Consider the following 27,620-nt stretch of genomic DNA (forward strand, 5'->3'; position numbering starts at 1 on the left):
TGCATCCATTAACGCAGAAGAACTTCGCAATTAAAGCACGATCAGGCAGAGTGAGACGAATTGTTAATGGTAAACTTACAGAATACACTTGCAATGTTCGCGTTGTGCCTTAATAGCTCTCTGCTGCTGGGAAAATTAAATTAACTCAGATTATGCAAATTTTCTGCTGTCTTAGGAGCAGCTTTTTTAGTTTGGATTGTGGACATGTGGACATGTAAGGGCAGCACCTAGAACGTTTGTTCAACTCCACCTCGTATCTCTGTGAAGAACAGTATCACTACAAATGGGCCAGATGTGTGTGTATTAGGTTTGTGTGTATTATGTGTGTGTTCTGTTGTGTCTGGCCGCTTGGCTACCCAGAAGCATCAGTCACTTGGACAGATAATTCTGGGTACTTGTCCACACCATGGGAAGGTGGGCCACTCCCAGTAAAACACATACCATCTCAAAAGACACTCTGACCCACCTGGTGTTGTCAGCAGGCGGGCCAAGAACTCTGGGGGCCCATTCCAGAGGGAAGAGAGGAGGGAAAAAAAAAAAAAAACCTACCCGTGGTGCAAGTTGTAAAATAAAAAAATATATAATAATAATAAAAAATAAAAAAATAAAAATAAATAAATACATAAAAAATAAAAAAATTTAAATTTAAATTTAAAAAATAATAATAAAATAAAAAATAAAAATATATAAATAATAAATAAATAAAAATAGAATAAAAAATAATAATAAAAAAAGCTAGTGGTGCATGCAGGTAATACATTGTAATATATTATAATAATAAAGTAATATATTTATATAGGAAAAATAAAATAAAATAAAAATTGATAGCATGGCAAATTTAGCAACCCCCCCCCCGAACTAAAAAAAAAATTATAATAATAATATTAATAATAAAATAAAATAAAATAAAAATAATAAAAATTAAAATAAAAATAAATAAGATAAAAAATTTTTAAAAAAAAAAATATATATATATATAAAAAAATTTTAATTTAACCTTCTTTCCCCTTCACAAGTGTGAAATCTAGGCTATAGAATTGTTTGTCTGGTTTTGGTTGGCACTGGCATACAAGGTCTTTCACCGGGTAAAAATGCCAGATGCATAGGCCTGCAGGGAGGAAAGATTGTCTGGAGTCTGGGTTAGTTGATCCACATTGTTTGGGGAGAAGTTCAGAATGTCTCCCCGAAGTTGATCTCTGAGATCCTTGTACAAGTCACAGTCAAAAAGAAGGTGGTATCAGTTTTCCTTGCCTCCACAAAAGCATAGGTTGGTAGCAAGAAGCCCCAGTTGGTACAGCTTTTCATTCAGGGAGCCGTGGCCGGTCACCAAGAAGGATGTTTAAAGGCTGAGAGAGAACCAGGATCTTACAGTTTTGGTCATCGCAAACTTTACCTTGGGGAGGAATCTTTTGGTTACTGTGCCTTGTGGCGACGTATTCCACCTGGTTTTCCAGATGTTGACCAGTTCAACATCTTGTTTTTTCACACTTATCATCTGCAGTGAGATTAAGCTCAATATCCAGAATACAGGTTGGTATTTTTTTCTGATTCTGAAGCAGAGCCCACGGAATATTGTAAACAAATCAAACAGGAGAGTTCCCGCAATTACGTGAATAGCTGCCATGGAGACAGTCCTGCATATACGGTGGGTGGCCAGGATCATTCCTCTTTGAATGGAGTTCAGTTTGTTTCTCATTTTTATAATAACTGCACGGTGGAACTACACACTGGCGGCATAAGTTACAATGGGTAGGAATACTGCTTTGTAGTATAGCAATAACGTTCTCTTAGACAATCACTTCGAGAGACTCTGAGGATGGAGGCAGAAAAACCTTTAACTTTGGTGCTGAGGTGTTGGAAGAAGCAGAGTTTGTGGTCTATAGTGACCCCTAAGACCCTTGCTTGCGTAACTAAAGGCAGTTGCACACCAGAGATCTTGATTTGCGGGGGTCTCCGCAGGTCAAGTTTGTTCTTGAAGATCATCATTTTGGATTTAGCTGGATTTATGTGGAGCTTGTTTAACCTGGTCCAGATGGAGAGATTGGACAAAACCTGAGCATTAGCTTCCAGAGCAGAGCATGAGTTTCCAGACACGATGATGGTGAGATCGTCTGCAAATGCTACAATTGTTGTGTTGTCAAAGGAGTTACCAAGCCAATTTTGGAGAACCATGTTCCGGACCAGGGGCCCCAGGACAGACCCCTGAGGACAACTTTAGTGCAATTCAGTTTTTTTCTGTTTTTTTTGCAAAGAGCACAAATAAAAATTTGTAATGTCTTTCCTCTTGTACAGCACCATGTTATCCCCCGTTGGCAGATTTTGGAACTAATTTTTTTTTCACAGGAACCTTCTCCCCATGCCTTGAATAGTTTACTTACTAATTTTGGTGGTATTCTGCTTATTACTAGAGCTACCTAAATAACAGAAGGATCTTAGTAGATGCGCCCTACTGTAGGGTGTAGTAGGGGGCTGTGTACTTGACGAACCATGGAACTGTGTACTTGACGAGTTCCTCTGCAAGGATCTAGGGAATGTCAGTCACTGGCGTTTGCTGATGATCTCTCCCTGGTACTGGCTGCTAACTCTAGGGCTCAGATGGAAATCATTGCAAACGAAGCACTAACCACCCTCCGAGACTGGGCGGAGGTATATCACCTGACCATCTCATCAACCAAGACAAAATCCATTCTCCTAAAAGGCTAGCTAACCCCAACCAGACTGCCACAAATTAGGATCAATGATAGTACCGCTAAGCTTGTCGCTGAACTTAAATACCTTGGAATTATACTAGACAAACTGATCATTTACCCCCCCACCTCAACTATATTCAGACAAAGATTAAAAATTATGTGGTCATGCTTGCCAGGGTCACCTGCCGAGACTGGGGGCTGAAGAGAGACACCTTCGCGCTCCTCTACAAGGCAGCCATCATCCTGGCAATTACATATGCCTCTGGCGCCTGGTATCACAAGGCCTCAACAGTGGTGAATTGCCAACGACTGGGACATAATACACAGACTGATCCTCCTAACCATCACCCAAGCATACAATACAGTATCGACACATGCACTGCAAGTTATCAGGGGAACCCTACCTTTCGACTTGGAAGTAATCCACACAGGAATACAGCAGCAACTCAAGTGTGGAAAAGCCACAACGTATCTAGACCATACCACAGATCCAATAAATAGCAGACAGGCAGAGAAGAAAAGACTGGAAACATATCTACAAACAATCTGGCAACAACGTTAGACTGACTCAACCAAAGGCGATATAACTCGAAAGTTTCTACCTAATCTCCAACAGGTCTACCCACCCACAATATCCGCAATGGTTCAACCCCGGACTCTACACTACTTACCTCCTCACAGGATACGGAGCAATCCACAACAAACTGAACCTGCTTGGCATCACAGATAACCCCATGTGGCTCCCTGGAGACATGGGACCACATAATGCATGAATGTGAGCACTATGAAGATCTACGTGGACACCTGATCACACAGATACAATTCAACCCCAAAAACCAGGAGCATTATCTACTGGAGAATGAAGAAACTTACAAGCTATTCTCTAAATTTGCCCAGAGCCTCTACACAAGATGGCAAACTCTCCCGCCACAAGCAAATCCTGGGCAACCAGAACCAACATAGCTAACTGCTTGCACGACCACACCAAGCCATACTGACCTGCAGAATAACCAGCACAACAAAAACAGGAGTCTTGACTCCCTATCTCCCCATTGTGACTGAATCCAAACATCCTGACTTTAACTCCCGGACAGGCCATAGGGCCCACGGAGAAACCACGACTACCAAAGACAAGTCCAACCTGTATCGTGCAAATGACTCTACACAACCCAGGATGGGACCACAGCATGGAAATGAACATGTAAAGACCGCCACTATGACGAGAACACATCCCACGAACAGTGGTAGTAAAGATCTGACTCTTTTAACCCACAGCAGGGGCATTGCCCAATCTATAAAGACTAATGACCAAGCAGCTGTCGTGCTGCAAAGACACCAAATGGCCACGATTGGACTTTCAACCCAGATGAAAATCATTCCCAACTAATGACACATGGACGGGATTCAGTCCCATGAGCGACTCCAACAAAAGATGAAGAACCTGCACAGTCATTGTAGGGACCTGACTAGAAAGCCTGAACGAACTCCATCAGTCCTGGATGGTAGGCCACTGACGATAGACGACCACTTCGCAGCCACAGGGGTTAACGCCCTATTGGCTATCTGGGCCAGCTCCCTTGTCTGGCTCACTATTCCTCCCCTTCCCCGACAGGGGAGGGAGACGGCTTGACGTCTCCTACAACCCCCGCCACCCTTCTTTCTGGTAGGGTATGGGCATGCCCCACTGCAAGCTGGTGCTACCTTCCCTATTGGCTCCTTATCTCTTACTATATCCTCCCCGGTCTTCAGTCTCCCCCCCCCACTCTAACTATATGCAAGCGAAAGTCCCACACAATCCAAATTTAACCATCAAAATAAATTTTGCCCAAACCTCTCGGCTTCTCATTCTAGTGCCTTTACCACGCAAACTAACCCATACCAATTGATGTGTATGTGTATGTATATATACATGTGCACTCCCCCCCCACCTTTTTTAGGTCCTAGCCACTGAAATCTCAGGAAATTAGGTGGCAGGACCTGCCAGAGTGAACTATTGACTACTGAGTACCTGGTCTGCCTCCACGGGGCAAAAATGGGGCAACATTGGGCCTCAGCAGGGATCCAATGGGGAAAACCCCTGGTGCCACTTGGCACTAAACACACTTTATTATTAATTATTATTATAATTAGCCATATGGTGCAAGGAAGCCTGAGGCTTTTGCTGCACCAGCCAAAAAAAAAAAAATTCCTGAGCTACTCTTGTGTGTGTGTGTGTGTGTGAGAGAGAGAGAGAGAGAGAGAAATAGAAGGGAATCACCAAGAAAGAGAAGAATGATGATATCCAGCTCAGGACCCTGGGTGTGCCAAGCCCATACTCACCAGATGTGAGCCCCTGGGGTTACTTAGAGCTATAGAGAGCTCTGAATAGAGATACTTTAATTATAGCCACCCTGTACTTACTGTATAAACATAGTCCATGTGAATGCAGAAAATGAGACTGAGTAAGCTGATGTTGATTAGGTTATGATGAATAACTAGTACCCCTTTAACATAAAAACAAGAGGCTTTGTTTATTGATACATAAATAATAAAAATAATTTTATTACTTTTTGTGCATATTGAAATTAAATTTATTTTGTAATTATTTACAAAATAAAAAATGGTAACTACAAACTGTTTTTTTTATCTACATCGTGCTTTCAAGCTACCTACACTTTGAATGAATTATACTTATATCATTTCATTTTATTATATTACAACATACCAAATATGTTCTTATATAAAATAATAAATATATAATATTACATCAGCCAATATATGACACTGCCATGAATTACTTAAAAAGGATTATTAATGCAGATTTTACAGAAATTCATATAGCTGCAATGAGGTTATGTAGTTCCCAGAGAGTGCAATTTATTTGCCCTTCCTTCTTTATAATAAAATAATAATTATTATTATTATTTTATTATAAAGAATATTGATAAAAGAATTATATTATTTATTTTATGTATATTGCCCTTAGAACACAGTTTTTATAATTCATTTTGTTGGAAATAAAGAACTATGTTGTATTATCTATCTATCTATATATATATATATATATAGATAGATAATTGTAAAAAAATTGTAATTGATAATTGTAAAAAAAAAAAAAAAAGCGGTAAGGGTGTACAGTACTCATTATGGCGGCGTTCACTCAAGCGATGTGGGATACGTACTACCAAAACCAACCAATAAAAATAAAGATACTTCACAGTTTAGTTTTATTGGTTGCTTGGGTAAGAAGCACCTCTGCGTCCACTTGTGTGAAAGCAGCCTAAGGTAGATCAGGAAACCAAAACAGGCTTGACATTGCTCTTACTGATGTGTGATTTTGATAATGAAACAGAGTCATTCCTTACCAGTTTGGCGCTGTACTGCACATTAGTTTCTCTGTAAATGCCTCGGTTTGAATTTTGAAAGCATGCTTGTTTAAATCTTGTAAAGCAAACAAGAAAACTAACTTAATTCCATGGACTGTTTTTGTCTGAAGAAAGTGAACAATTTTTTTTTTTTTTTTGGTTTAAAAAGAAACAATGCATATTGGTGTAAAATTATATATTCAATAAGAATATTTAATTTTTTTAAAATAATTCATCTTTCTACGTGCACGTGCCGTCAATTCAAGTTTAGGATTTTATGAGTCAAACTTAAAATTTTATATGACTTTTTAGTACTCCAGAGGTCGACTTTATTGCTGTTCTGGGGCTTTCATAATTTCTTAGGCTACATATTTGTACACCTTCCCGCACAAAAGAAATTCGCAACTATAAACACGTGAACATTCCTGAATATTCACGTGCTGAATGTTTACTAGCATACGTGCTAATGCTTAGTATGCGGCGCTCTCTGCGGGAGATTTCAAGAATTACGAAATATTTCCTGAATTTAAAACTTGAGTTTACAGAACCGATACTTAGAAGAAAATTGTAAGTAAAAATGAATGGACGTATGCTTAATGAAATATAACTTACTGTTATAAGAACAACGCGAGTTCCATCTTTAGCATGCTTTTCAATGAAAGCATCCACATTATCACTTTTTGCGCGTATATCCACCGGCGGGGGATTCGCCAGGAAAAATTCTTCCCAAATTTCCTTCGCCATGACACGTGTTCAAAACAGGTCTATTTGCAGTTGGACTGGTTTTTAACAACGTATTGCATAAAGCGATATTTGAATCTATACTGTACAGTAAGTTCTCGGTTTACGAAATTTTGATTTTACAAACAAAACTTTTGACATCGTATATTCAATGCACAAACTCAAAATTTGACCTTACGAACTTTTCATGAAGCGCCGCCTTTTGAAAATAAAATGAATAAAAAAAATGAAAAATTTTAATTCAGCTGTAGTCGGGTTTTTTTGAAAAACAGCGGCTCAGACTGTATGGCGCCCGTGTACGAGCAGTGTTGCCAATTTAGCGGTTTTCCGCTAGTTTTAGCGGAATTGCTTCAGGTTTGGCGGATCAAAATGCGGATAGCGGATTTTTTAGCGGAAAGAGTATAAAATATGTTTAGCATTTTATATATTTTTTCAATGTAACATTTAAATTAAGAAATATTTATTTTACAATATAAATATTTCATAATTGAAATGTTTTATTGATATACATATTATTATTATTATTAGCCGTATGGTACAAGGAAGCCTGAGGCTTATGCTGCACCAGCCAAAAAAAAAAAAAAAAAAAAAAAATTCCCCGAGTTACCCTGAGAGAGAGAGAAGTAGAAAGGAATCACCAAGAAAGAGAAGAAGATGATGATATCCAGCTCAGAACCCTGGGTTTGCCAAGCCCATACTCACCAGATGTGAACCCCCGGGGCTCACATCTGGTGAGTATGGGCTTGGCAATCCCAGGTATGGGATATAAAGTGACATGACCGTTCAGGGATTCCCCTGAGGGGAACCCAACAATTTCAATAGGTAGTTACACTCGCGGACAAACGACATGACCGTTGGTCATAGCTTTAAATTGTTGAATCAAATCGAAAAATGTGGGCTCAAAAGAGTTGAAAAGTGTTGTAAAAATTGTTTTACCTAAAGAACTGCTTCGCAAAATAGGCACACAAGAAGCATATGATGAGGAGGCATTGAATTTGGACTCTAATTTAGATTTTTAGATATTTATTTTATATTAAAAACAGAAAATAAATAACTTTTTTATGTATAATATATATTTTTTAAATCCCTACAAAATATGAAGGCTAAAACCTATTAATGGGTGCCATAAAAAATATATGCTTAAAAAGTTAGAAAATTTTTTTAACAAATAAAAAATTATCAAAAATTCAATTGAAACTTTCAGAATACAAAAAAAAATTTACCTTTCTAATTTATTTATATCTAAAATAAGGTAATTAAAGAATTTTTCTTTAGAAAATTTTCTTCTAAATAGAAACTCATATAGATAATCTTCTAGTAGACTATCCTGTGTTCCAAATTGGTATTTTAATTTTCTTTTGACATGTAACCAAGTGTTTTTCAATATTTTGAGTAAGAGCACTTGAATCATCTGGAGAAACAAAATTATAGCGATAAATAACCTCATCATGGGTATAATTAATGTCTCAGTAGAGATCTTTATATGCAGGCCATCCATCACTGATGATTCTTGTACCTGGCATATTCTTTCTCTTATAATTGATAATAGAGTTGTTTTATCTCTATTTTCTACCGGAACTAAAAAAAACATCCTTTGGTAATTCTTTCGAATTCACAAAAGCCCATTGGGTTCCTATTAATCGTCTTCTATTATATACTCTTTTGAAAAATGCTGATTCATCAATTTCAACTTCGATGGATATTCCATTTTCTGATATCCCCCCTAGTTAACTAACTGAATCAATTGTTGATATCATTCAGATCTCCCTCAGATCTTTGCATTTTTCAATAACAGTGTTTTTATTGATATTTAAGTCAAGAGTAGTGCGATCTTGAGACCAATCTTCGGGCCAGAAGTATAGAAATAATAAATTTTGAAATAACGATTATCTACTATCATCAAAAAATGATTTATGTCTAATACTCTTCGTTTTACGGCAAGCTTCCTACAAACCCATCTAAACATATCAGTTTTACATTTACTTTTTGTAAGCCACATTTCAAGACTGCAAACTTCACAAAAATCTGTATTTTGCAAAATGTGATTTTTCGCCAATCAAGTGATCAATATTGCCACTGCATAAATTCATCAACTCCGTTAAACGGTGGTTGTTATTTTTGACTCCTTCCTCAGAATAAACTGCATTTGATATGCAATTTGGAAGTTTTTGTTTGGCCATAATGTAGGGGTTTTAAAAAATTTTGAGGCACCCATTATTTTTTATGGCACCAATTAATAGGATTTAACCCAAATGAAAATTTAGACTAAGGCGCATTTAGGGCTAGAGCCTCAAGCTCCGAACAAATTTAGACTATGTATATAAAGTGCTTAGCATCATAATACACAGCCATTTCTGAATATAAACAGAAAATTTTTAAGGTGGCATCGTTTTAGGTTATATCTCATATTGTGAATACCTTCACAACGAGTTGCCAAGGTATTGCACTACTTCGAATAAGTAACGCTTCACCTAAGGAGAAGACTAGTGTTACTTATTCTCAGATAGGTACCACCACCCAGACAGCACTGTTTCAGGGCTATTTGATGTATGTATGTGAATACACAGCCATTTCTGAATATAAACAGAAAATTTTTAAGGTGGCATCGTTTTAGGTTATATCTCATATTGTGAATACCTTCACAACGAGTTGCCATGATATTGCACTACTTCGAATAAGTAACGCTTCACCTAAGGAGAAGACTAGTGTTACTTATTCTCAGATAGGTACCACCACCCAGACAGCTTTATATTCAGAAATGTTTATATTCAACAGTTTATATTCAGAAATGGCTGTGTATTATGATGCTAAGCACTTTATATACATAGTCTAAATTTGTTCGCAGCTTGAGGCTCTAGCCCTAAATGCGCCTTAGTCTAAATACATCATACACCATCAGGCATCTCTCATATTGTGGAGTTATACTTCATAACTGTTTTTGCCATCATTGCATCACTTGGGTACCTACCCACTCACTGACGAAGGGCCAAATAGCCCTGAAACAGTGCTGTCTGGGTGGTGGTACCTATCTGAGAATAAGTAACACTAGTCTTCTCCTTAGGTGAAGCGTTACTTATTCGAAGTAGTGCAATATCATGGCAACTCGTTGTGAAGGCATTCACAATATGAGATATAACCTAAAACGATGCCACCATAAAAATTTTCTGTTTATTCAGAAATGGCTGTGTATTATGATGCTAAGCACTTTATATACATAGTCTAAATTTGTTCGCAGCTTGAGGCTCTAGCCCTAAATGCGCCTTAGTCTAAATACATCATACACCATCAGGCATCTCTCATATTGTGGAGTTATACTTCATAACTGTTTTTGCCATCATTGCATCACTTGGGTACCTACCCACTCACTGACGAAGGGCCAAATAGCCCTGAAACAGTGCTGTCTGGGTGGTGGTACCTATCTGAGAATAAGTAACACTAGTCTTCTCCTTAGGTGAAGCGTTACTTATTCGAAGTAGTGCAATATCATGGCAACTCGTTGTGAAGGTATTCACAATATGAGATATAACCTAAAACGATGCCACCTTAAAAATTTTCTGTTTATATTCAGAAATGGCTGTGTATTATGATGCTAAGCACTTTATATACATAGCCCAAATGAAAATTTAAAAATTTGGCGGGTTAAGTGTTAAAAATAGCGGATTTTAAACATGCGGCTAGCGGGAAATATTATTAAGAGTTGGCAACACTATGTACGAGGCCCACTAGGCAGAGAGCGAGTGGAGTCTATAGTTACAGTCAGAGTAATAAGATATCTTACTACTTGCCTGCAGTTCTTCGAAGAGTAGGCAGATCTGCTCAAGCAAAACCTTAATATTACATTTCAGTAATTAAATTAATTTTTAATAATCGCCAAAAAATTCTACTAACTTAATACAATAAAACTGTTTTTATTTTGTTAATTTTTATTGTCTTGTTGATTTGTCTTTTTCAAAACATGGCAAAATTTCCAATTTATTTAAATTGTAACTTTATCAGTGCTAGTATTTTGCATTATATGTATATAAATAATATTATATCATTATTAATCAAATCATTTGCGTTTTTAATATTCTTTTATGCATTTATACCTACCTTCCTTTCATGCGCTTCCACTTCCTATCCCTGCTACTTCTTATAGATCGGCATCTTACATAGGGGGGCGCAATGGATGGGCAGCACCAGGGACCAATTGAAGGAGCCATCAAAGTTTCATCATAAATAAACAAGGCGCCGTAACCTTTTTTGCTTCCGGACCCTCAAGTAACTGCATGGGCCTGATCTTACAGAATGAATATTTCAACGTATTACTTTGTTTTTTCTTTTCATTTGCTTTTTGCATTTTTCCTTTTCATTTTTCAAATATACATATATAAAGGCGTCAGGCCAGCGAAAAAGGGGCGGCCCACAAGTATGTGAGATAATCGAATCATCAATTCTAATTTCCAATAAACTATAACTATTATAGTTATAGAAATTTGCTAGCAGTGATAAGGAGGAGATTATCCCATTGTATAAGGCAATGGTCAAGTGAAAACTTAAGTACTGCATACTGGTCTGGAGGCCTCATTTTAGGAAGGATGTAGTAGTAGAAGTGGCATGTGATGCAAGAAAGAAAGAGTATGGGCTTATGCAGCATCAGCAAAAAAAAAAAAAAAAAAAATCACACCATTCCCTCCAAATGTCTGTCCAGTTCCTCCTTAAATTTATTCAACCTATCAACTTCCACAACGACAGATGAAAGTTTGTTCCAGCAATTAACCACCCGATGGCTAAAGGCAAATTTCCGCACATCTATTCTACATCTGTCCTTTCTTAATTTGAATTTATGCCCCCTTAGGTTCGTAATTAGCATTAGCATTAGTAGAGGCATATGATGCAAGAAAGCAAGCTTATTCAGCATCAGCCAAAAAAAAAACAAAAAAAAAAAACACACCACTCCCATGTCACCCCTCCGTTCGTTCGAAATACCTGTCCAGTTGAGCCTGAAATTTGTTTAGGCTATCAACTTCAACAACAAGTGACGGAAGTCGGTTCCAGCAACCAACCACCCGCTGGCCAAAGGCAAATTTCCGCACATCTATCCGACATCCGTCCTTCCTCAATTTGAATTTATGCCCTCTGAGGTGATTATTTTGAGCAAGATGAAGAATCCCATTGGCATTGAGCATGCTCAAACCATTCAAAGCCTTATACACCTCTATCAGATCACCTCGCCGGTGCCTAGTCTCCAGACTCTGTAATTTGCAAAACTTAAGCCTTTCTTCGTAAGAGCAACCCTTTGTTCCATTCACTAATCTTGTTGCCCTTCTCTGTACCCGTTCCAGCAGCTCTACATCCTTCTTGAAATGAGGCCTCCAGACCTGTATACAGTACACTTGGTGTCGTCTGACCATTGCCTTATACAAGGGAATAATCACCTCCTTATCCCTGCTAGAAAAATTCCTGTATATCATTGACAAGACACCATGAGCTACTCTTGCAGCTCGTCTGCACTGCTCAGAGAACTTCATATCTGCCTGCACAATTACCCCCAGGTCCTTTTCATTCTCCACCACTGTCAGTGTAGTACCGCAGAGTTGATACGTTGCTCTGGGGTTACTGTTTCCCATATGTAGTACTTTACATTTGTCAATGTTAAACTTCAATTGCCACCTCTCAGCCCATCTGTTCAACCTTTCCAGATCCTGTTGCAGCAGCATACTGTCAGTAGTGTCCTTAACAACCCTGCCAACCTTTGTATCATCTGCAAACTTGGACATTAAACTTGATATCCCATCATCAATATCATTTATAAACACCGAAAACAACAACGGCCCCAACACTGAACCCTGAGGAACTCCACTAATAACATTAGAACATTAGTCCACGTTGAGCAGTGTCCATTGTTTACCACTCTCTGTCTTCTGCCACTCAACCATCCCCTTATCCATAGCAGCAATTTGCCTCCAATGCCACACTGCTCCAATTTGTGCAGCAGTCTTCCATGTGCAACAGTATCAAAAGCCTTTCTAAGATCCAAATATATAATATCAAAGTTATTCCCTGCATCCAGTTCTTTTGTGACTACATCATAGTATCCAATCAAATTGGTCAGGCAAGACCTGCCCTTAACAAAACCATGCTGCGTTTGAGCTATAACTGAATTCTTGTCTAGACGATCCTGCAGTGCTTCTTTAACCAGTGCCTCCATTAATTTACCTGGAACAGAAGTTAAACTAACAGGTCTATAATTACTTGTGTCAGCCTTTGATCCTCCTTTGTGAATTGGGGTTACATTTGCACATCTCCAGTCTATGGGTACCTCCCCTGAGTCCAAAGAAGCTCTCATAATTATGGCTAGGGGTTTGCTTACTTCCTTTGCTGCCTCCTTTAATATAACTGGATAGATCCCATCCACCCCAGGTGCTTTTTTTATGTTTATCCTCAACAATCTCTCCTCCACTTTCCTCTCAGTTATTACAAAATCATCCAGCTCACTGCCAATGTTTACTTTACCTACATCATTCTCCTTCCTGTATAACTCCTCATGCGTGAATATAGATGCAAAATAATCGTTTAGATTGTTAGCCACCTGAGCAGGATCCTCAACTGTTGAACCATCAATATCCAGTGGACCAATCTGATTCATCCCTTTCCTTCTTGAACAGTTGGAATGATCCCATCAGAATTCAGCATGCTCAACCCATTCAAGGCCTTATACACCTCAATCAGATCACCAGGCAGGTGCCTAGTCTCCAGCCACTGCAATTTGCAGAACTTAAGCCTCTCTTGGTAAGAGGATCCCTTCATTCACCTCACCAATCTTGTTGCCCTTCTCTGTACACGCTCACGTAAATCTACATCCTTCCTAAAATGAGGCCTCCAGACCTGTACGCAGTACTCAAGGCGTGGCCTGACCATTGCCTTATACAGAGGGACAATACCCTCCTTTTCCCTACTAGCAAAATTCCTATATATCATTGACAAAACCCCATGACCTGCCCTGGCAGCCTGTCTGCATTGCTCAGAAAGCTTCATATCTGACTGCACAATTACTCCCAGGTCTTTTTCATTTTCTACCACCTTAAGTGTAGTACCACACAGTTGGTACGTTTCTCTGGGGTTACTTCTACCCATATGCAGTACTTTGCATTTGTCAAGGTTAAACTTCAGTTGCCACTTCTTAGCCCATCTGCCCAAATTATCTAGATCCTGTTGCAGTAGCACACTGCCATTACTGTCATTGGCAACCCTGCCAACCTTTGTATCATCTGCAACCTTCGACATTAAGCCTGATATACCTTCATCAATATTATTGATAAATATACAAAACAACAGTGGACCCAACACCGAACCCTGTGGGACTCCACTAATAACTTAGTCCACGAAGAGCAGCACCCATTGATTACCACCCTCTGTCTTCTCCCACTCAACCACCCTTTCATCCATTGTAGCAACTTACCCTTAATACCATTCTGCTCCAATTTGTACAGTAGTCTTCCATGCGCTACAGTGTCAAAAGCTTTCCTGAAATCCAAGTATATGAAATGAAAATTATTTTTTGCATCCAGTTCCTTTGTAACAACATCATTATAACCAAGCAAGTTTGTCAGACAAGACTTTCCCTTAACAAAACCATGCTGTGTCTGAATTATTGCTGCAGTCTTGTCTAGATGTTCCTGCAATGCATCTTTAACCAGTGACTCCATTATTTTACCCGGAACAGAAGTTAAACTAACTGGTCTGTAAATACTCGTTTCACCCTTCGATCCCCCTTTGTGAACTGGGGATACATTTGCACATCTCCAGTCCGTGGGAACCGCCCCTGAGTCCAAGGATGCTCTCATAATTAGGGCTAAGGGTTTGTTTAGTTGCTTTGCCGGCTCCTTTAATAAAACTGGATAGATCCCAACCACCCCAGGTGCTTTTCTTATGTTTAACTTCAACAATTTCTCCTCCTGTTTGCTCTCAGTTATTACAAAATCATTAAGTATCCTGCTACAATTTGATAACCTTCTGCATATTCAAACCTTAATAGTTCCTGATGTGTGAATGCAGATGCAAAATACTCATTCCGTTTGTTTGCTCTCTGAGCAGGATCATCAACAGTCGAACCATCGATGTCAAGTGGACCAATCAGATTCATCCCCTTCCTTTTAGAGTTTATATAAGTAAAGAAATACTTGCTGTTTTTCTTAGCATCCTTTGTCAAGGATTTCTCGTAATCTGCCTTCGCCTGCTTGACCTCCTTTGTGACCTGATTACAGACTAGCATATATCTGCCATAGCGTTCTAAGTCGCTTGATAATTTATATGCATCCCATGCATTTTTCTTCTCTGTTACGAGTCTCATTAGTTCATTAGATAACCATTTAGGCCTAAATCGTGAGCAGTATTTTTTAATAGGTATAACACTTTTAGTAGCATCCACGATTAATTCCTTGAATGCTTTCCGCTTAGAATTTACTGTTGTAACATCGTCAGTTGATCCCACTGTACAGAATTTAAAAACTTTCTGAGACCACTGTACTCACCTTTATGGAAGCAAAAACCCTTTCCTTTACCCCTGATGGTAATTAAATCTTTAAGTAAATCCCACATCAGTACACTGTGATCACTGCCACCCAGTGGTTCCTTTATCTGCAAATTCTTAATACCCGAATGATCACTGCTGATAACCAGTTCAAGAGTATTACACTCTCTGGTTGCCTCTCGAACATGCTGCTGCAGAAAACAATCATCCAATAAATCCACAAAAGTCTTACTAGTGTGTGAGTGACCAATCCACAAGTTCCAGTCAATATCTGGGAAATTAACCCCCCCATTATAAGACATTCTGATTTACTAGCCCACTCTATTTCTCAGTACAATTGTTCATTGTACACATTCGGGTCATTAGGCCTATAACACACTCCTACTCCTATTTTTGCTTTCGCAATGCTTATATCACACCAAACTGACTGAACAGTGCACTGTTCATCTATATCAGCTGGGTACACTTCTTTTGACTTTATGTTTTTCTTAATTAACAGCATAACACCTCCTCTCTTTCTATCTTGTCTATCCTTTCTGTACACATTGTACTCCCAAAAGTCCAGTTCTGCATTCCTTATATCTGCGTGACACCACGTCTCTGCTATCCCAACAATATTCGTCTTTGATGTCTTGACTAACACTTCAAATTCATCAAATTTATTTACTATACTTCTAGCATTGGTATACATGCAAGCATACATGCTCCTATTCCTATTCCTAGTTACCCTAACACATCCCATATACCCACCTATTTCACGATGACTGCCATTCGTCCCTGAAACCGTCAACACCCCTCGCTCCAGGTCGCTACTTATTCTAATAGAAGTTGTGCAAGAAACACATTCACCTCTGCCTGCGGCTACTGTTATACTATTAGTCCTTGTATCTCCCCCCAAGCTATCAGTTTTCCAACCCACCTAACACTGCCTTGATGTCATCAGCAAATATTCTTGCACCCTTTCTATTTAAGTGTATCTCATCCCTGTAGAAGCAGTCTCTCCTGTTAACAAGCACAGACCAGGCTGAGAAAATTTCTACACCTTGAGCCTTGCACAATCTTTCCAGGCCGCATTGATCGACAAGGCTTTCATCAAATATTGCATCCTGTTATGTAGAGTAGAAGAAAGCAGTGAGTGGTTGTACATTTATGATTAATTTAGTACTTGTGTTTTTCCATTGATTCTAACATTGCAAAAAAACTTTGTTATGTTCATAATGAAAATGTCTCATCATTCGAAGAGAAATAGATACAGCCCTATAGTTAATGGCTGAGCGTATCCTGGCTGAGGAGAATAAAACAAATCCATATAATCGGGAATCTTCTGATACTGGAAACGGTAAATAAAATAAAATAATCGAGCAGTCAGATAGCTTGTGGACTTTAGGGCAATGAGATGCCAGTTGTTCACTTTTGGAAAATTAAAATTACCAATTTGAGTTCCAAAGTATAGGAGTATTAGAAAGAATGTAATTATATTGTTAAATAGTTAAATAAGATAAAGTAGAATGATCCAGTTCCGACAATACTGTTGCACATGGAAGACTGCTATACAAATTGGAGCGGTATGGCATTAAGGGCAAGTTGCTACAATGGATAAAGGGATGGTTGAGTGCAGAGGCGTAGCTAGGTTTTTGGCACCATTGGCAAATTGGTCCCAACGCGCCTTTTTTCCATAATTGGTAAAATTATAATAAATAATAATAAGTAGAGTCGGACTTCTGTTTAATGAACTTCTTTATAGCGAATTTTTTTTTAAATGTAATTACCAAGGGGTAATTACATTTAAAATAATTTCCGTAGAACGAAGAAAATTTTCCATATAACGAATATAAAATACTTATACTCGAGCATTGTTTGCACCGTTGGCCTTCAATCAATTTAGGTAATAGTGCTGTTGCTAAGCACGAATTAAAAACTAAAGAGATTACGATCTGAAACTTAGTGGTATCCCTAAAACCTATCCAACTATCTGCTCCACACCCCAGGAAGCCGAGCTGGTCAACTACTTTCTGTGTGTCCATAGCCAGTGGGCAGATCAAGGCGTATTCGACATTCGGACAATAGGCTCTAGTTTGTTGGGCTTTTGTTCTTTTATTTAAATTATAAATGGCAATATTCTGAATAACTTCATTTTAAGCACAAAACACTATACACACATTATTTATAATTTCAAACTTTTTCAGTATCGTACAACCTACACGATGCGTGATTTATTTAATTATTATATTAAGGTCACTTGTAATTTCTTACATAAACCTGTATTTGTGTCCATAAATTGCATGTGTTCTCTGGTTGATTTGCTTGTTTTTCTGGAAGAAAAAAAAAACCCTATTTTCTGGGGAAAAAGCTTGCTTTTTACACCTGAGACCGACTAACTCAGCCACGAAGTGAAAAAAGCCCATTAAAGTTCCTCGCGTCATCAACAGGATTTGAACCCGGGCCTTTTCCACCCGGCGTGGGGAGGACGGTGACGATACTACTGTGCTACCGCGCAGACATAATACGTCTATTGCGAACTGCTATGCATTCGAGCATGCGCTGATGAAGCGGTCGCCTGAATGGTCCCTTCAAAGCTACGTTTTGAACGACAAATGCTGTTATACAGTATTTACTCAGATTTACGGATGCATGCAGACTTAAATCGCCCTCTGTAAACACGCCATTTGGCGAAAATTAATTTTCACTCCCTCCTCTGCTCTCATCCTGATACGACATCATCTAGTGGTGCCATTTTTTAATCTAGCCTCGGGTATTGGATTAACTTGTCACAGAATTGATATGTCCTGTCAGTGGCACACTTCTGATACTGGCGCCCTTGGCACCTGCCCCAATTCCAAGGCGTTTCTACGCAACTGGTTGAGTGTGAAACGGCAAAGCGTGGTAATAAATGGACACTGCTTTATGTGGAGTAATGTTATTAGTGGAATTCCCCAGGGTTCGGTGCAGGGCCCATTGTTGTTGTCAATGTATATTTGCCCATTGTATATGTCAATGATATCGATGAAGGTATAACAGGCTTAATATCCAAATTTGCAGATTATACAAAGGGGGGTAGGGTTGTAATAACAGTAATGATATTGTGCTATTGCAACAGGATCTAGAAAAGTTGGGCAGATGGGCTAAGCGGTGACAACTGAAGTTTAACATTGACAAATGCAAAGTACCGCATATGGGTAGTAGTGACCTAAGAGTAACGTACCAACTGTGTGGTACCAGACTCAGGGAGGTGGAGAAAGAAAAAGACCTGGGGGTAATTTTGCAGTCAGATATGAAGTTCTCTGAGTAGGCAGACGAGCTGCCACAGCAGGTCATGGAGTTTTGTCAATGATATATAGGAATTGTTCTAGCAGAGACAAGGAGATGATTGTCCCTTTGTATAACGCAATGGTCAGGCCACACCTTGAGTACTTTGTACAGGTCTGCAGACATCATTTTAGGAAGAATGTAGAGTTGCTATAACGGGTACAGAGAAGGGAAACAAGATGGATGTGGGTTGTTGGTAACTGGAACAAACTTTCATCTGTCATTGTGGAAGCTGATAGCTAAAATAAAATCAAGGAAGAACTGAAAAACTTGTGGAGCAAATGGATGATTGAAAAGGGAAGGTTTATTTGTGTGTGTGTGTGTGTGTGTGTGTGTGTGTGTGTGTGTGTGTGTGTGTGTGTGTGTGTGTGTTTGATGATGTGGAGGCTTGCTTCATATGCCTCTACTAACTCTAATACTAATTCTGACTTAGGCGGAATGCTAATTTAGGCTTGGATATCCACGTTTATATTAAGTTGGATATAATATCAAGTTTATCGCCGAGATCTTGCCGTAGCTATTTTGCCGTAGTATTAACTGCATCGTGATCGCTCTCTAATGCAGTGATTCTGCTCAAAGCTATCAGGTTATACAGTATCGAGTCTTGCGAGACTGAGTCTAATGCTTTTTCTAAAATATAAATAGAAAATTTCGAAATTATATCTGACGTCTAGAATGACTGTTAAAATAGCTGACCATGTTTGTTAAACCTAACTTTCTCCTTAACAAAACTATATTGGGTACCTTTCAGAAATTAATTTCTAAATGTCTCTGTACAGTATTTCAGCCTTTGTCATTGCTTCCATGCTACTACTAAAGTCAGACTGACCCGTTTGTGGTTCCTTTTAAGGTCAGTGATCATTCGTTTACGTAGGCGCTTTCTTTGCGTTCCGTTCTCCTCAAATCACAGAAGTAATTGTTAATGTGTTGTTTTTTGAAATTTGTACCGTTAGAGGGCCTTTTTGAAAGTTTTGTTTTGGGGTTGTGCTGAAACATATTTTGGAGATTGGAAGTGTTGTAATGTTTAGTGAAATATGATAGTGATATGTTTATATACATGAGAATGTTCGTGTGAGCACTGGTATATATGCGCCTACATTTTATAATAACTTGATTTCCTGTTAAATGTGATCAGTTTCGTATTTATTATTTTTTCAGAGATAACCCAGAAGTGCTGTAATAGGAATACATTCTTGCTAATTCATCAAGATTATTACTGCCTTAAAAGTGCTTAAAGTTTTTAACCCAAGCAGTAGCACCCCCCCCCCCCCCCTTATGACATGAGTGAGTCCCTCGACGGGCAACAGATTTTAACTTTAATACTTGAAAAAAATTATTTAATTTTTTGAATTGTGCTTTTAGTGAACTAATTAATGTTTGACCTTACCAGTAGATTGCAATATTTAGTGATTTCATGTTTAAATTTTTTAATAGTAATTAAAAATTTGTAAATGTGTGTTTTTTCTCCCCATTAAAAACACTCATTAGTTTTAATGAAATAAAAAGTTTGTTCATTATACTTAAATTTTCAGAAAATATATTGATAAGGTAGTAGTAGTGGCATGTGATGCAAGAAAGCAAGTGTATGAGCTTATGCAGCATCAGCCAACAAGGTTGATATGCCTAGGCTGTTTTTCCCTACACTTGCTGCTGTTTTTAGATCGCAAACTCATTTTCCAGTTCAAAAACAGCGGGACAGACAGGGGATAAACACCCTACCTAAGCTAAGCACTCTCTCCTCGATGACACAAAACAATTAGAAAGAAATTGCCTCCACAATAATCACCCAGTCGCAGAACTAGACCGTACAAATAAAAATTCCGCATTCATATATTCCATGGGGAATGAACAAACAAAAAATAAATAAAATAAAATAACAAAATAATAATTAAAAATAAAAAGAAGCAAAAAAATGTGATGGCAGCGAGAAAAAAAAAGGCTTACAACAACAGTGCAGAAAAATAACAAGATGGAACCAAACCACACACCTCCAGACAAACAAGACTGATAATAATAGAATAATAATTTCACATTTACTGATACAATCCAAAACAACCACGTACTCTAGCGTGACATTCTCCTGTCAATCACAGCACTGAGTGAGAGGTGCCTTCACCTGTCATTCACTGCCATTGTTCCTCACCTTCATCAGTGTATCCTATACTGGAGTTCAGCCCTATTTTTTATTGTGATCAGTTGCAATCACTTTTATTTTTCTTATGAACAGCCTTCTTTGCATATTACCCCCTGCATGTTGCTTTCAAATTGATGCCTTCTAAATTCATTAAGGAAGCAAAAATCATCCTAGACAAGCCTATAGTATTTTGGCTGATATCATATACAGCCCACAATTCATCCAAACATCAGCCTTCTTCTCTTTTATAGAATTGTAAAATGTGACACTATGTAGCCTTTTTTTCTATTGAAGTAGTAGTTTTACTGCCTGCACACTTCCTGTAACAATAACAACATTCTGGTCTTTTTTGGTAACATAGGATACTTTTGTGACACCTTCCTGGAATGCAAATTCGCTGGGATTCACTGTTGAAGACCACAAATTCTACTGGAATTTTTCTTATTTTCCATTATAATTCTCACATAGGCGAGTGGCACTTACCTATGTGAGTACTTTGAGAAGCTTTTGGACAGTGAAAAACATGCTGTCGTGACGAAAGCAATATTTTGTTACATGACAGGCTATTTGATTAGAGACAAGAGAGTAACATAAGTGATATTGTCTACTCTCACAGGACCACTCTACTTTAGTAAAATGAAAAACAATATAAACAGATAAAAAAAAGCTGCACATGTAAAACAAGACTGAAAACAATATTAGGAAGGTACAAAAAGAATCAGCTAATCCCCAACCATTGAGTCAGGATTAAATTTTTTTCTGCTGGCTTTGTCAGGAGCCAGGACCAGTGAGTCCCAGGATTGAATAGTTTTCTGCTGGCTATGTCAGGGGCCAGGATGCTACTGCTGGGTTAAGAATTAAATATACGTTGTTTGATTTTTCTTTTAAATATCATATCACTTGAAGGCTTCTCTGTTATTTGACGGAATACTTCAAATGGTTTTAGCAGATATGACAGTTCATATTGCCACCATTAGTGGAGAATTCTCATTTCCCAATAAACTGCCATCAGTATGAGTACAATAAATTGTATGTATTGTACTGCCATTCATTGCAACAGGTTTACATTTCAGAAAATGAAACAATAAAATTCTTTTATGCAAAAAGAAAAAAAAAAAGAAAGAGTAGTATTGGGTGGGAGTGAGACTGTGTACACTTGTTATATGTAGTTTCATCGTCACTACATTGTGGTCACTGCTGAGTTCTGGTGCCAGGAGGTTGCCTGTTTTGTTATCTCAAAATTATTTTACCGGTTGAAACATTTTCGCATAATGAAGGTATTCTTGAAACATCAAAGTGGCCTGGAATAATGTCTCCTAGTCTGTTCATAAATCTCAACTCACTCCTGTGAGAGTTTTGGCTGAAAAAAAGTCATTGAATAGACACTTTCAATACACAATCAGTACTTGAATTTGTTGCAGGAGCATGACTAAGTTTTCGTGAGAGAATGCTTTGAAGTGAGATTGCTACCATTTATCTGAGTTCTATAAACAAACGTTGTGTAATAATCCCCAAAAAAAGCTAATTATGCACTCTGTATTCAATTTTTAATACAGGGACTCATGGAAATCGTAAGGGTTATATATTTTCAAAACCACTGGAGGTTATATAAATAATACCCCCAGTGAATGCAGATTTTGCATTCACTGGGGGTATTATTTTCATTTTCCTGGAATGCTGAGTTTCTAGCGCATTCATCCAAAACATTAAGCACAGTTGCTCATATTAACAAAATAATGTAACAATGAGAAAAATTTAGGTAACGTCATTCTAAGTGATTGGGGAAGAATTTCATTCTTCGTTTACATAACTTATCACCTGATTTTTTTTTTTTTTTTATAATTATTTCTGTCAATTTTCAATTTGTACAAATTTTTCACTTCCATGGTAATTGTGAGTTTGTACTGCATTTAGTTTTTCTTTGAATGAAAGCAAATCTTATGCAAGCTGATATTAATGCATTAATATTACTTATTTTAAACTAATAAGAATAATTCTAGAAGGAAGGGGATGAATCAGATTCTCTAGTAAACTCTAGAAGGAAGGGGATGAATCAGATTGGTCCACTTGATATCGATGGGTCAACTGTTGATGATCTTGCTCAGGTAGCTAATAAACTAAATGAATATTTTGTATCGACATTCACACATGAGGAGTTATTCAGCGAGGCGAAAGCGAGGGGTGTATTCAACTCTAGCAGTAAGCTAGAGAATCTTGTAATAACTGAGAGTAAAGTGGAGGAGACATTGTTGAAGATAAACACAAGAAAGGCACCTGGGGTGGATGGGATCTATCCAGTTATATTAAAGGAGGCAGCAAAGGAAGTAAGCAAACCCTTAGCTATAATTATGAGAGATTCCTTGGACTCAGGGGAGGTACCGACACACTGGAGATGTGCAAATGTGACCACAATTCACAAAGGAGGATCAAAGGCTTACACAAGTAATTATAGACCTGTGAGTTTAACTTCTGTTCCAGGAACATTAATGGAGGCACTGGTTAAAGAAGCACTGCAGGATCATTTAGACAAGACTTCAGTTATAGCTCGGACACAGCATGGTTTTGTTAAGGGGAAGTCTTGCCTGACCAATTTGATTGGATACTATGATGCAGTCACAAAAGAACTGGATGCAGGGAATAACTTTGATATTATATACTTGGATCTTAGAAAGGCTTTTGATACTGTTGCACATGGAAGACTGCTGCACAAATTGGAGCAGTGTAACATTGGAGGCAAATTGCTGCTATGGATAAAGGGGTGGTTGAGGGGGAGAAGACAGAGAATTGTAATCAATGGACACTGCTCATCGTGGACTAATGTTATTAGTGGAGTCCCTCAGGGCTCAGTGTTGGGTCCATTATTGTTTTCTGTATTTATAAATGATATTGATGATGGTATATCAAGCTTAATGTCCAAGTTTGCAGATGATACAAAGGTTGGCAGGGTTGTCAAGGACACTACTGACACTATGCTGCTGCAACAGGATCTGGAAAGGTTGAGCAGTTGGGCTGAGAGGTGGCAAATGAAGTTTAACATTGACAAATGTAAAGTACTACACATGAGAAACAGCAACCGCAGAGCAACGTATCAACTCTGTGGTACTACATTGACAGTGGTAGAGAATGAAAGGGGCCTGGGGGTGGTTGTGCAGGCAGATATGAAGTTCTCTGAGCAGTGTAGACGGGCTGCAAGAGTAGCCCATGGTGTATTGTCAATGATATATAGGAATTTTTCTAGCAGGGATAAGGAGGTGATTATTCCCTTGTATAAGGCAATGGTCAGGCCACACCTAGAGTACTGTATACAGGTCTGGAGGCCTCATTTCAAGAAGGATGTAGAGCTGCTGGAACGAGTACAGAGAAGGGCAACAAGATTAGTGAATGGAACAAAGGGGTGCTCTTACGAAGAAAGGCTTAAGTTTTGCAAATTACAGTGTCTGGAGACTAGACACCAGCGAGGTGATCTGATAGAGGTGTATAAAGCCTTGAATGGTTTGAGCATGCTCAGTGCTGATGGGATTCTTTCTCTCGCTCAGAATAATCACCTGAGAGGGCATAAATTCAAATTGAGGAAAGACAGATGTAGGATAGAGGTGCGGGAATTTGCCTTTAGCCAGCGGGTGGTTGATTGGTGGAACAGACTTCCATCCCTTGTCGTGGAAGTTGATAGCCTAAATAAGTTTAAGGCTCAACTGGACAGGTATTTCGAACGAACAGAGGGGTGAAGTGGTTTTTTTTTTTTTTTTTTTTTTTTTTGGCTGATGCTGCATAAGCTTGCTTTCTTGCATCAAATGCCTCTACTAATGCTAATTATCTTAATTTGTTTAAATCAGTTTTCTTTAGTTTTACATGATAGAGGAAATAATGGAAAAATATCCCCAGTATTTAGTTCATTCACTATTTTTAAAATAGGGACCTGTTGTGCACACATTTATATACTTCTTTTTTCTTATAATGCTTTTTCTTTAACTCTCATTGATGGGGGGGAGGGAGACTTAATTTTAGCAACCTTTTTCTTTTTAAGTCTTGTATTAATGTTATAAAATATAAGAATGATGTAGCAAATATAGTTTTGCTGAAGAGTGAGAAAAGTGAGTACTTGCAGTGACTTTCCACATAAAAAAAGTTTTATAACATATAAACTAAAAAAAAAAAAATTAAGTTTAAAGAAATATATTTGGAATTCTATTCATTCATTAAAAAAAAATTATTTAGGCATATCAGATAAACAGTCAGCCTCAACTGTTTCTGTTGGTAAAATCAGTGTCCTTCCCACGCCCGGTGGAAAAAGACCTGAGTTTGAGTCCCATTGATGATAGGAGGAATTTTTACGGACATTTTTCAAAATGGGGCTGAGTTAGTCAGTATTAGGTGAGGATCATGGTTTTTTTTTTTTTTCCGGAAATTAAGTTGCTTTGCCAATAAGTGTACCTCTATAAAATCAGTCATCTCTCACTCCTTGAGGGAGGTGGATTTTAAAAAGTTTACTGTATATATTTTTAGAGCAACTGCTTTACATGCACAGATAGTAGCATAGGAAAGCCTTGGCATTGGGACAGGTGCCAAGGGCACTGGTATCAGAAGGGAGCCACTGACAGCCCACATCAGTTCTGTGCCAAGCCATTTCAACACCTGATGTTAGTTGACAAAATGGCGCCCTAGATGATGTCCCATCAGGATGAGAGCAGGGGAGGTGAAAATTAATTTTCATCAAATGGCATGTTTTCAGAGGCCGATTTAAGCCTGCATGCATCCTTAAATCTGAGTACATACTGCATAGCAGCATAGATCTATTTGCAGTCCAGAACATAACTTTGGAGGGACGAATCAGCCGACTGCTTCATCAGCACATGCTCTAATGCATAGCATTCGCAATTCACGCATTGTGCACATTCTACGTTACTGAATAAGTTAGAAGTTACAAATAACGTGTCTTTTTTTGTGCTTGCTATATAAACAGTTAATCGTGAATATAGTGATTTATAATTTAAATAAAACAACAAAAGCCCAATTAATTTTAGACATGCCACCATTGTAATCCATTCATTATATGGAAAATTTTCTTTGTTCTACGGAAATGATTTTAAATAGCGGAATTCAAAAAATTGGCTAAATAGAAAAATTTGCTATAAAGAAGTTTGTTAAACAGAGTTCTGACTGTACTTATTATTTAGGTTAAACTTTACATGCTGGTACCCTTCCAGTTGATTGTTGCAAGTAGCAGACTGACATGCGTAGCCCGCTATGGTTAGCCTTACTTAGGGTGTTTATCACCCCTTTCTGCTGTTTTAAAATTGGAAAATGAGTTCCTTCCCGATTTTAAAACAGCAGTAAGGGAGGGGATAAACACCCTAAGACTGACATAGCGGACTCAGCATATGCAGTGACGTCACGCCTCCTAGAAACTCAACTGGAAGGGTACCATCTTGTAAAGATTAACCATTATTTATTATGATTTTACCACTTATCAAAAAAAGGTGCATAGCCAAGGTTGCCAAAAACCTAGCTATGCCTCTGTGCACAGATACCAACAGAGGTCCAGTAACAAATTTGAACAGAAAGGCTCTGTTTAATGTTACTGTATAGATTAATTCCTGGAAAATAGCACTACCTGAAATGGATTTTCTCATAGATACAATGTTATAAATGGGAGTTGCATTCTTAGATGGCTTATCAAAGCTCAGTTTTGTACAAAAGACTGAAACTTTTCCAAATGAAGAATGTCTATCTGAAAAAGACAGTTATTCAAATATTGAATACAGGGGATTGTGAAACCTTTTCAAGGGTCATATTTAATTAACTAATATTAATTATATGTCGTAATAATTATACATGAGATTTTTATAATTATAATAGTGATCTATTTAATTTCATTAAATATGCAGTTATAACTTTTGATATATGTGTTAAAGGGCTTCAATTTATAACAATGCTTGGGTGCAAGCAGAGTATCAGTTTATTTTAGATCAAATTAGCATTAACAGAGGCATACAATGCAAGAAAGCAAGCTTATACAGCATCAGCCACAAAAAAATAAATCTTCCTGTTTCACCCATCCATTCACTCCAAAAGTTTGTCTAGTTCAGCCTTGAATTTATTTAAGATGTCAACTTCCACAATGCAGATGGAAGTTTGTTCCAGCAATCAACCACCTGCTGGCTAAAGGCAAATTTCTGCACATCTAGTCTACAACTGTCTTTCCTCAATTTGAATTTATACGTCCTCAGGTGTGAAATCTTAGCAAGAGGAAGAATTCCATCAGCATTGAGCTTGCTCAAACCATTTAAGGCCTTATACACCTCCATCAGATCGCCTCGCAGGCACCTAGTCTCCAGATGCTGCAATTTGCAGAACTTAAACCTTTCTTTTAAGAGCACCCCTTTATTCCCCCCACCAACCTTGTTGTCCTTCTCTGTACTCATTCTAGCAGCTCTACATCTTTCCTAAAATGAGACCTCCAGACCTGTATGCCATACTCAAGTTGTGGCCTGACCATTGTCTTATACAAGGGGATAATCACCTTCTTATCCCTGCTAGCAAAATTGCTATATATTATTGACAAAACCCTATGAGCTACTCTTGCAGCCTGTCTGCACTGCTCAGAAAACTTCATATCTGACTGCACAATTACCCTCAGGTCTTTTTCATTCTTCACTACCCTGAGTGTAGTACCACACAGTTGGTATGTTACTCTCAGGTTTCTGCTACCCATATGCAGTACTTTGCATTTGTCAATGTTAAACTTCAGTTGTCACCTCCCAGCCAATCTGCTCAACTTTTACAGATCCTGTTACAGTAGCATATCATCCTTACTGTCATTACAACCCTACCCACCTTCATATCATTTGCAAACTTGGACATAAAGCCTGATATACCTTCGTCAATATCATTGA

General features: G+C 38.1%; 2 protein-coding genes across 5 annotated transcripts in view; one reads left to right on the forward strand and one right to left on the reverse strand.

Annotated features, from left to right (window-relative positions):
• The window catches only part of Ppcs (phosphopantothenoylcysteine synthetase), a 118,236-nt gene extending 111,458 nt beyond the window's left edge, over nt 1–6,778 (reverse strand). Inside the window, exon 1 of the mRNA XM_090389375.1 lies at nt 6,647–6,778. Coding sequence (XP_090245501.1) covers nt 6,647–6,778 — 132 coding nt within the window. The remainder of the gene's footprint in view (nt 1–6,646) is intronic.
• Nucleotides 6,563–27,620, forward strand: part of LOC150074896 (paired amphipathic helix protein Sin3a-like) — a 285,756-nt gene continuing 264,698 nt past the window's right edge. The window contains exon 1 of one of the 4 annotated variants that reach the window (XM_090389366.1): nt 6,563–6,601. The gene's annotated coding sequence lies outside the window, so the exon portion shown is untranslated. Of the gene's footprint in view, nt 6,602–19,570; nt 19,675–24,948; nt 25,099–27,620 lie in introns of those variants that run through there. The other 3 variants (XM_090389363.1, XM_090389365.1, XM_090389364.1) reach the window with 3 other exon arrangements.

Source organism: Mastigoproctus giganteus, unplaced genomic scaffold (assembly GCF_048544385.1).
Source record: "Mastigoproctus giganteus isolate SK-2022 unplaced genomic scaffold, ASM4854438v1 scaffold_15, whole genome shotgun sequence".
Lineage (NCBI taxonomy): Eukaryota > Metazoa > Arthropoda > Arachnida > Uropygi > Thelyphonidae > Mastigoproctus > Mastigoproctus giganteus.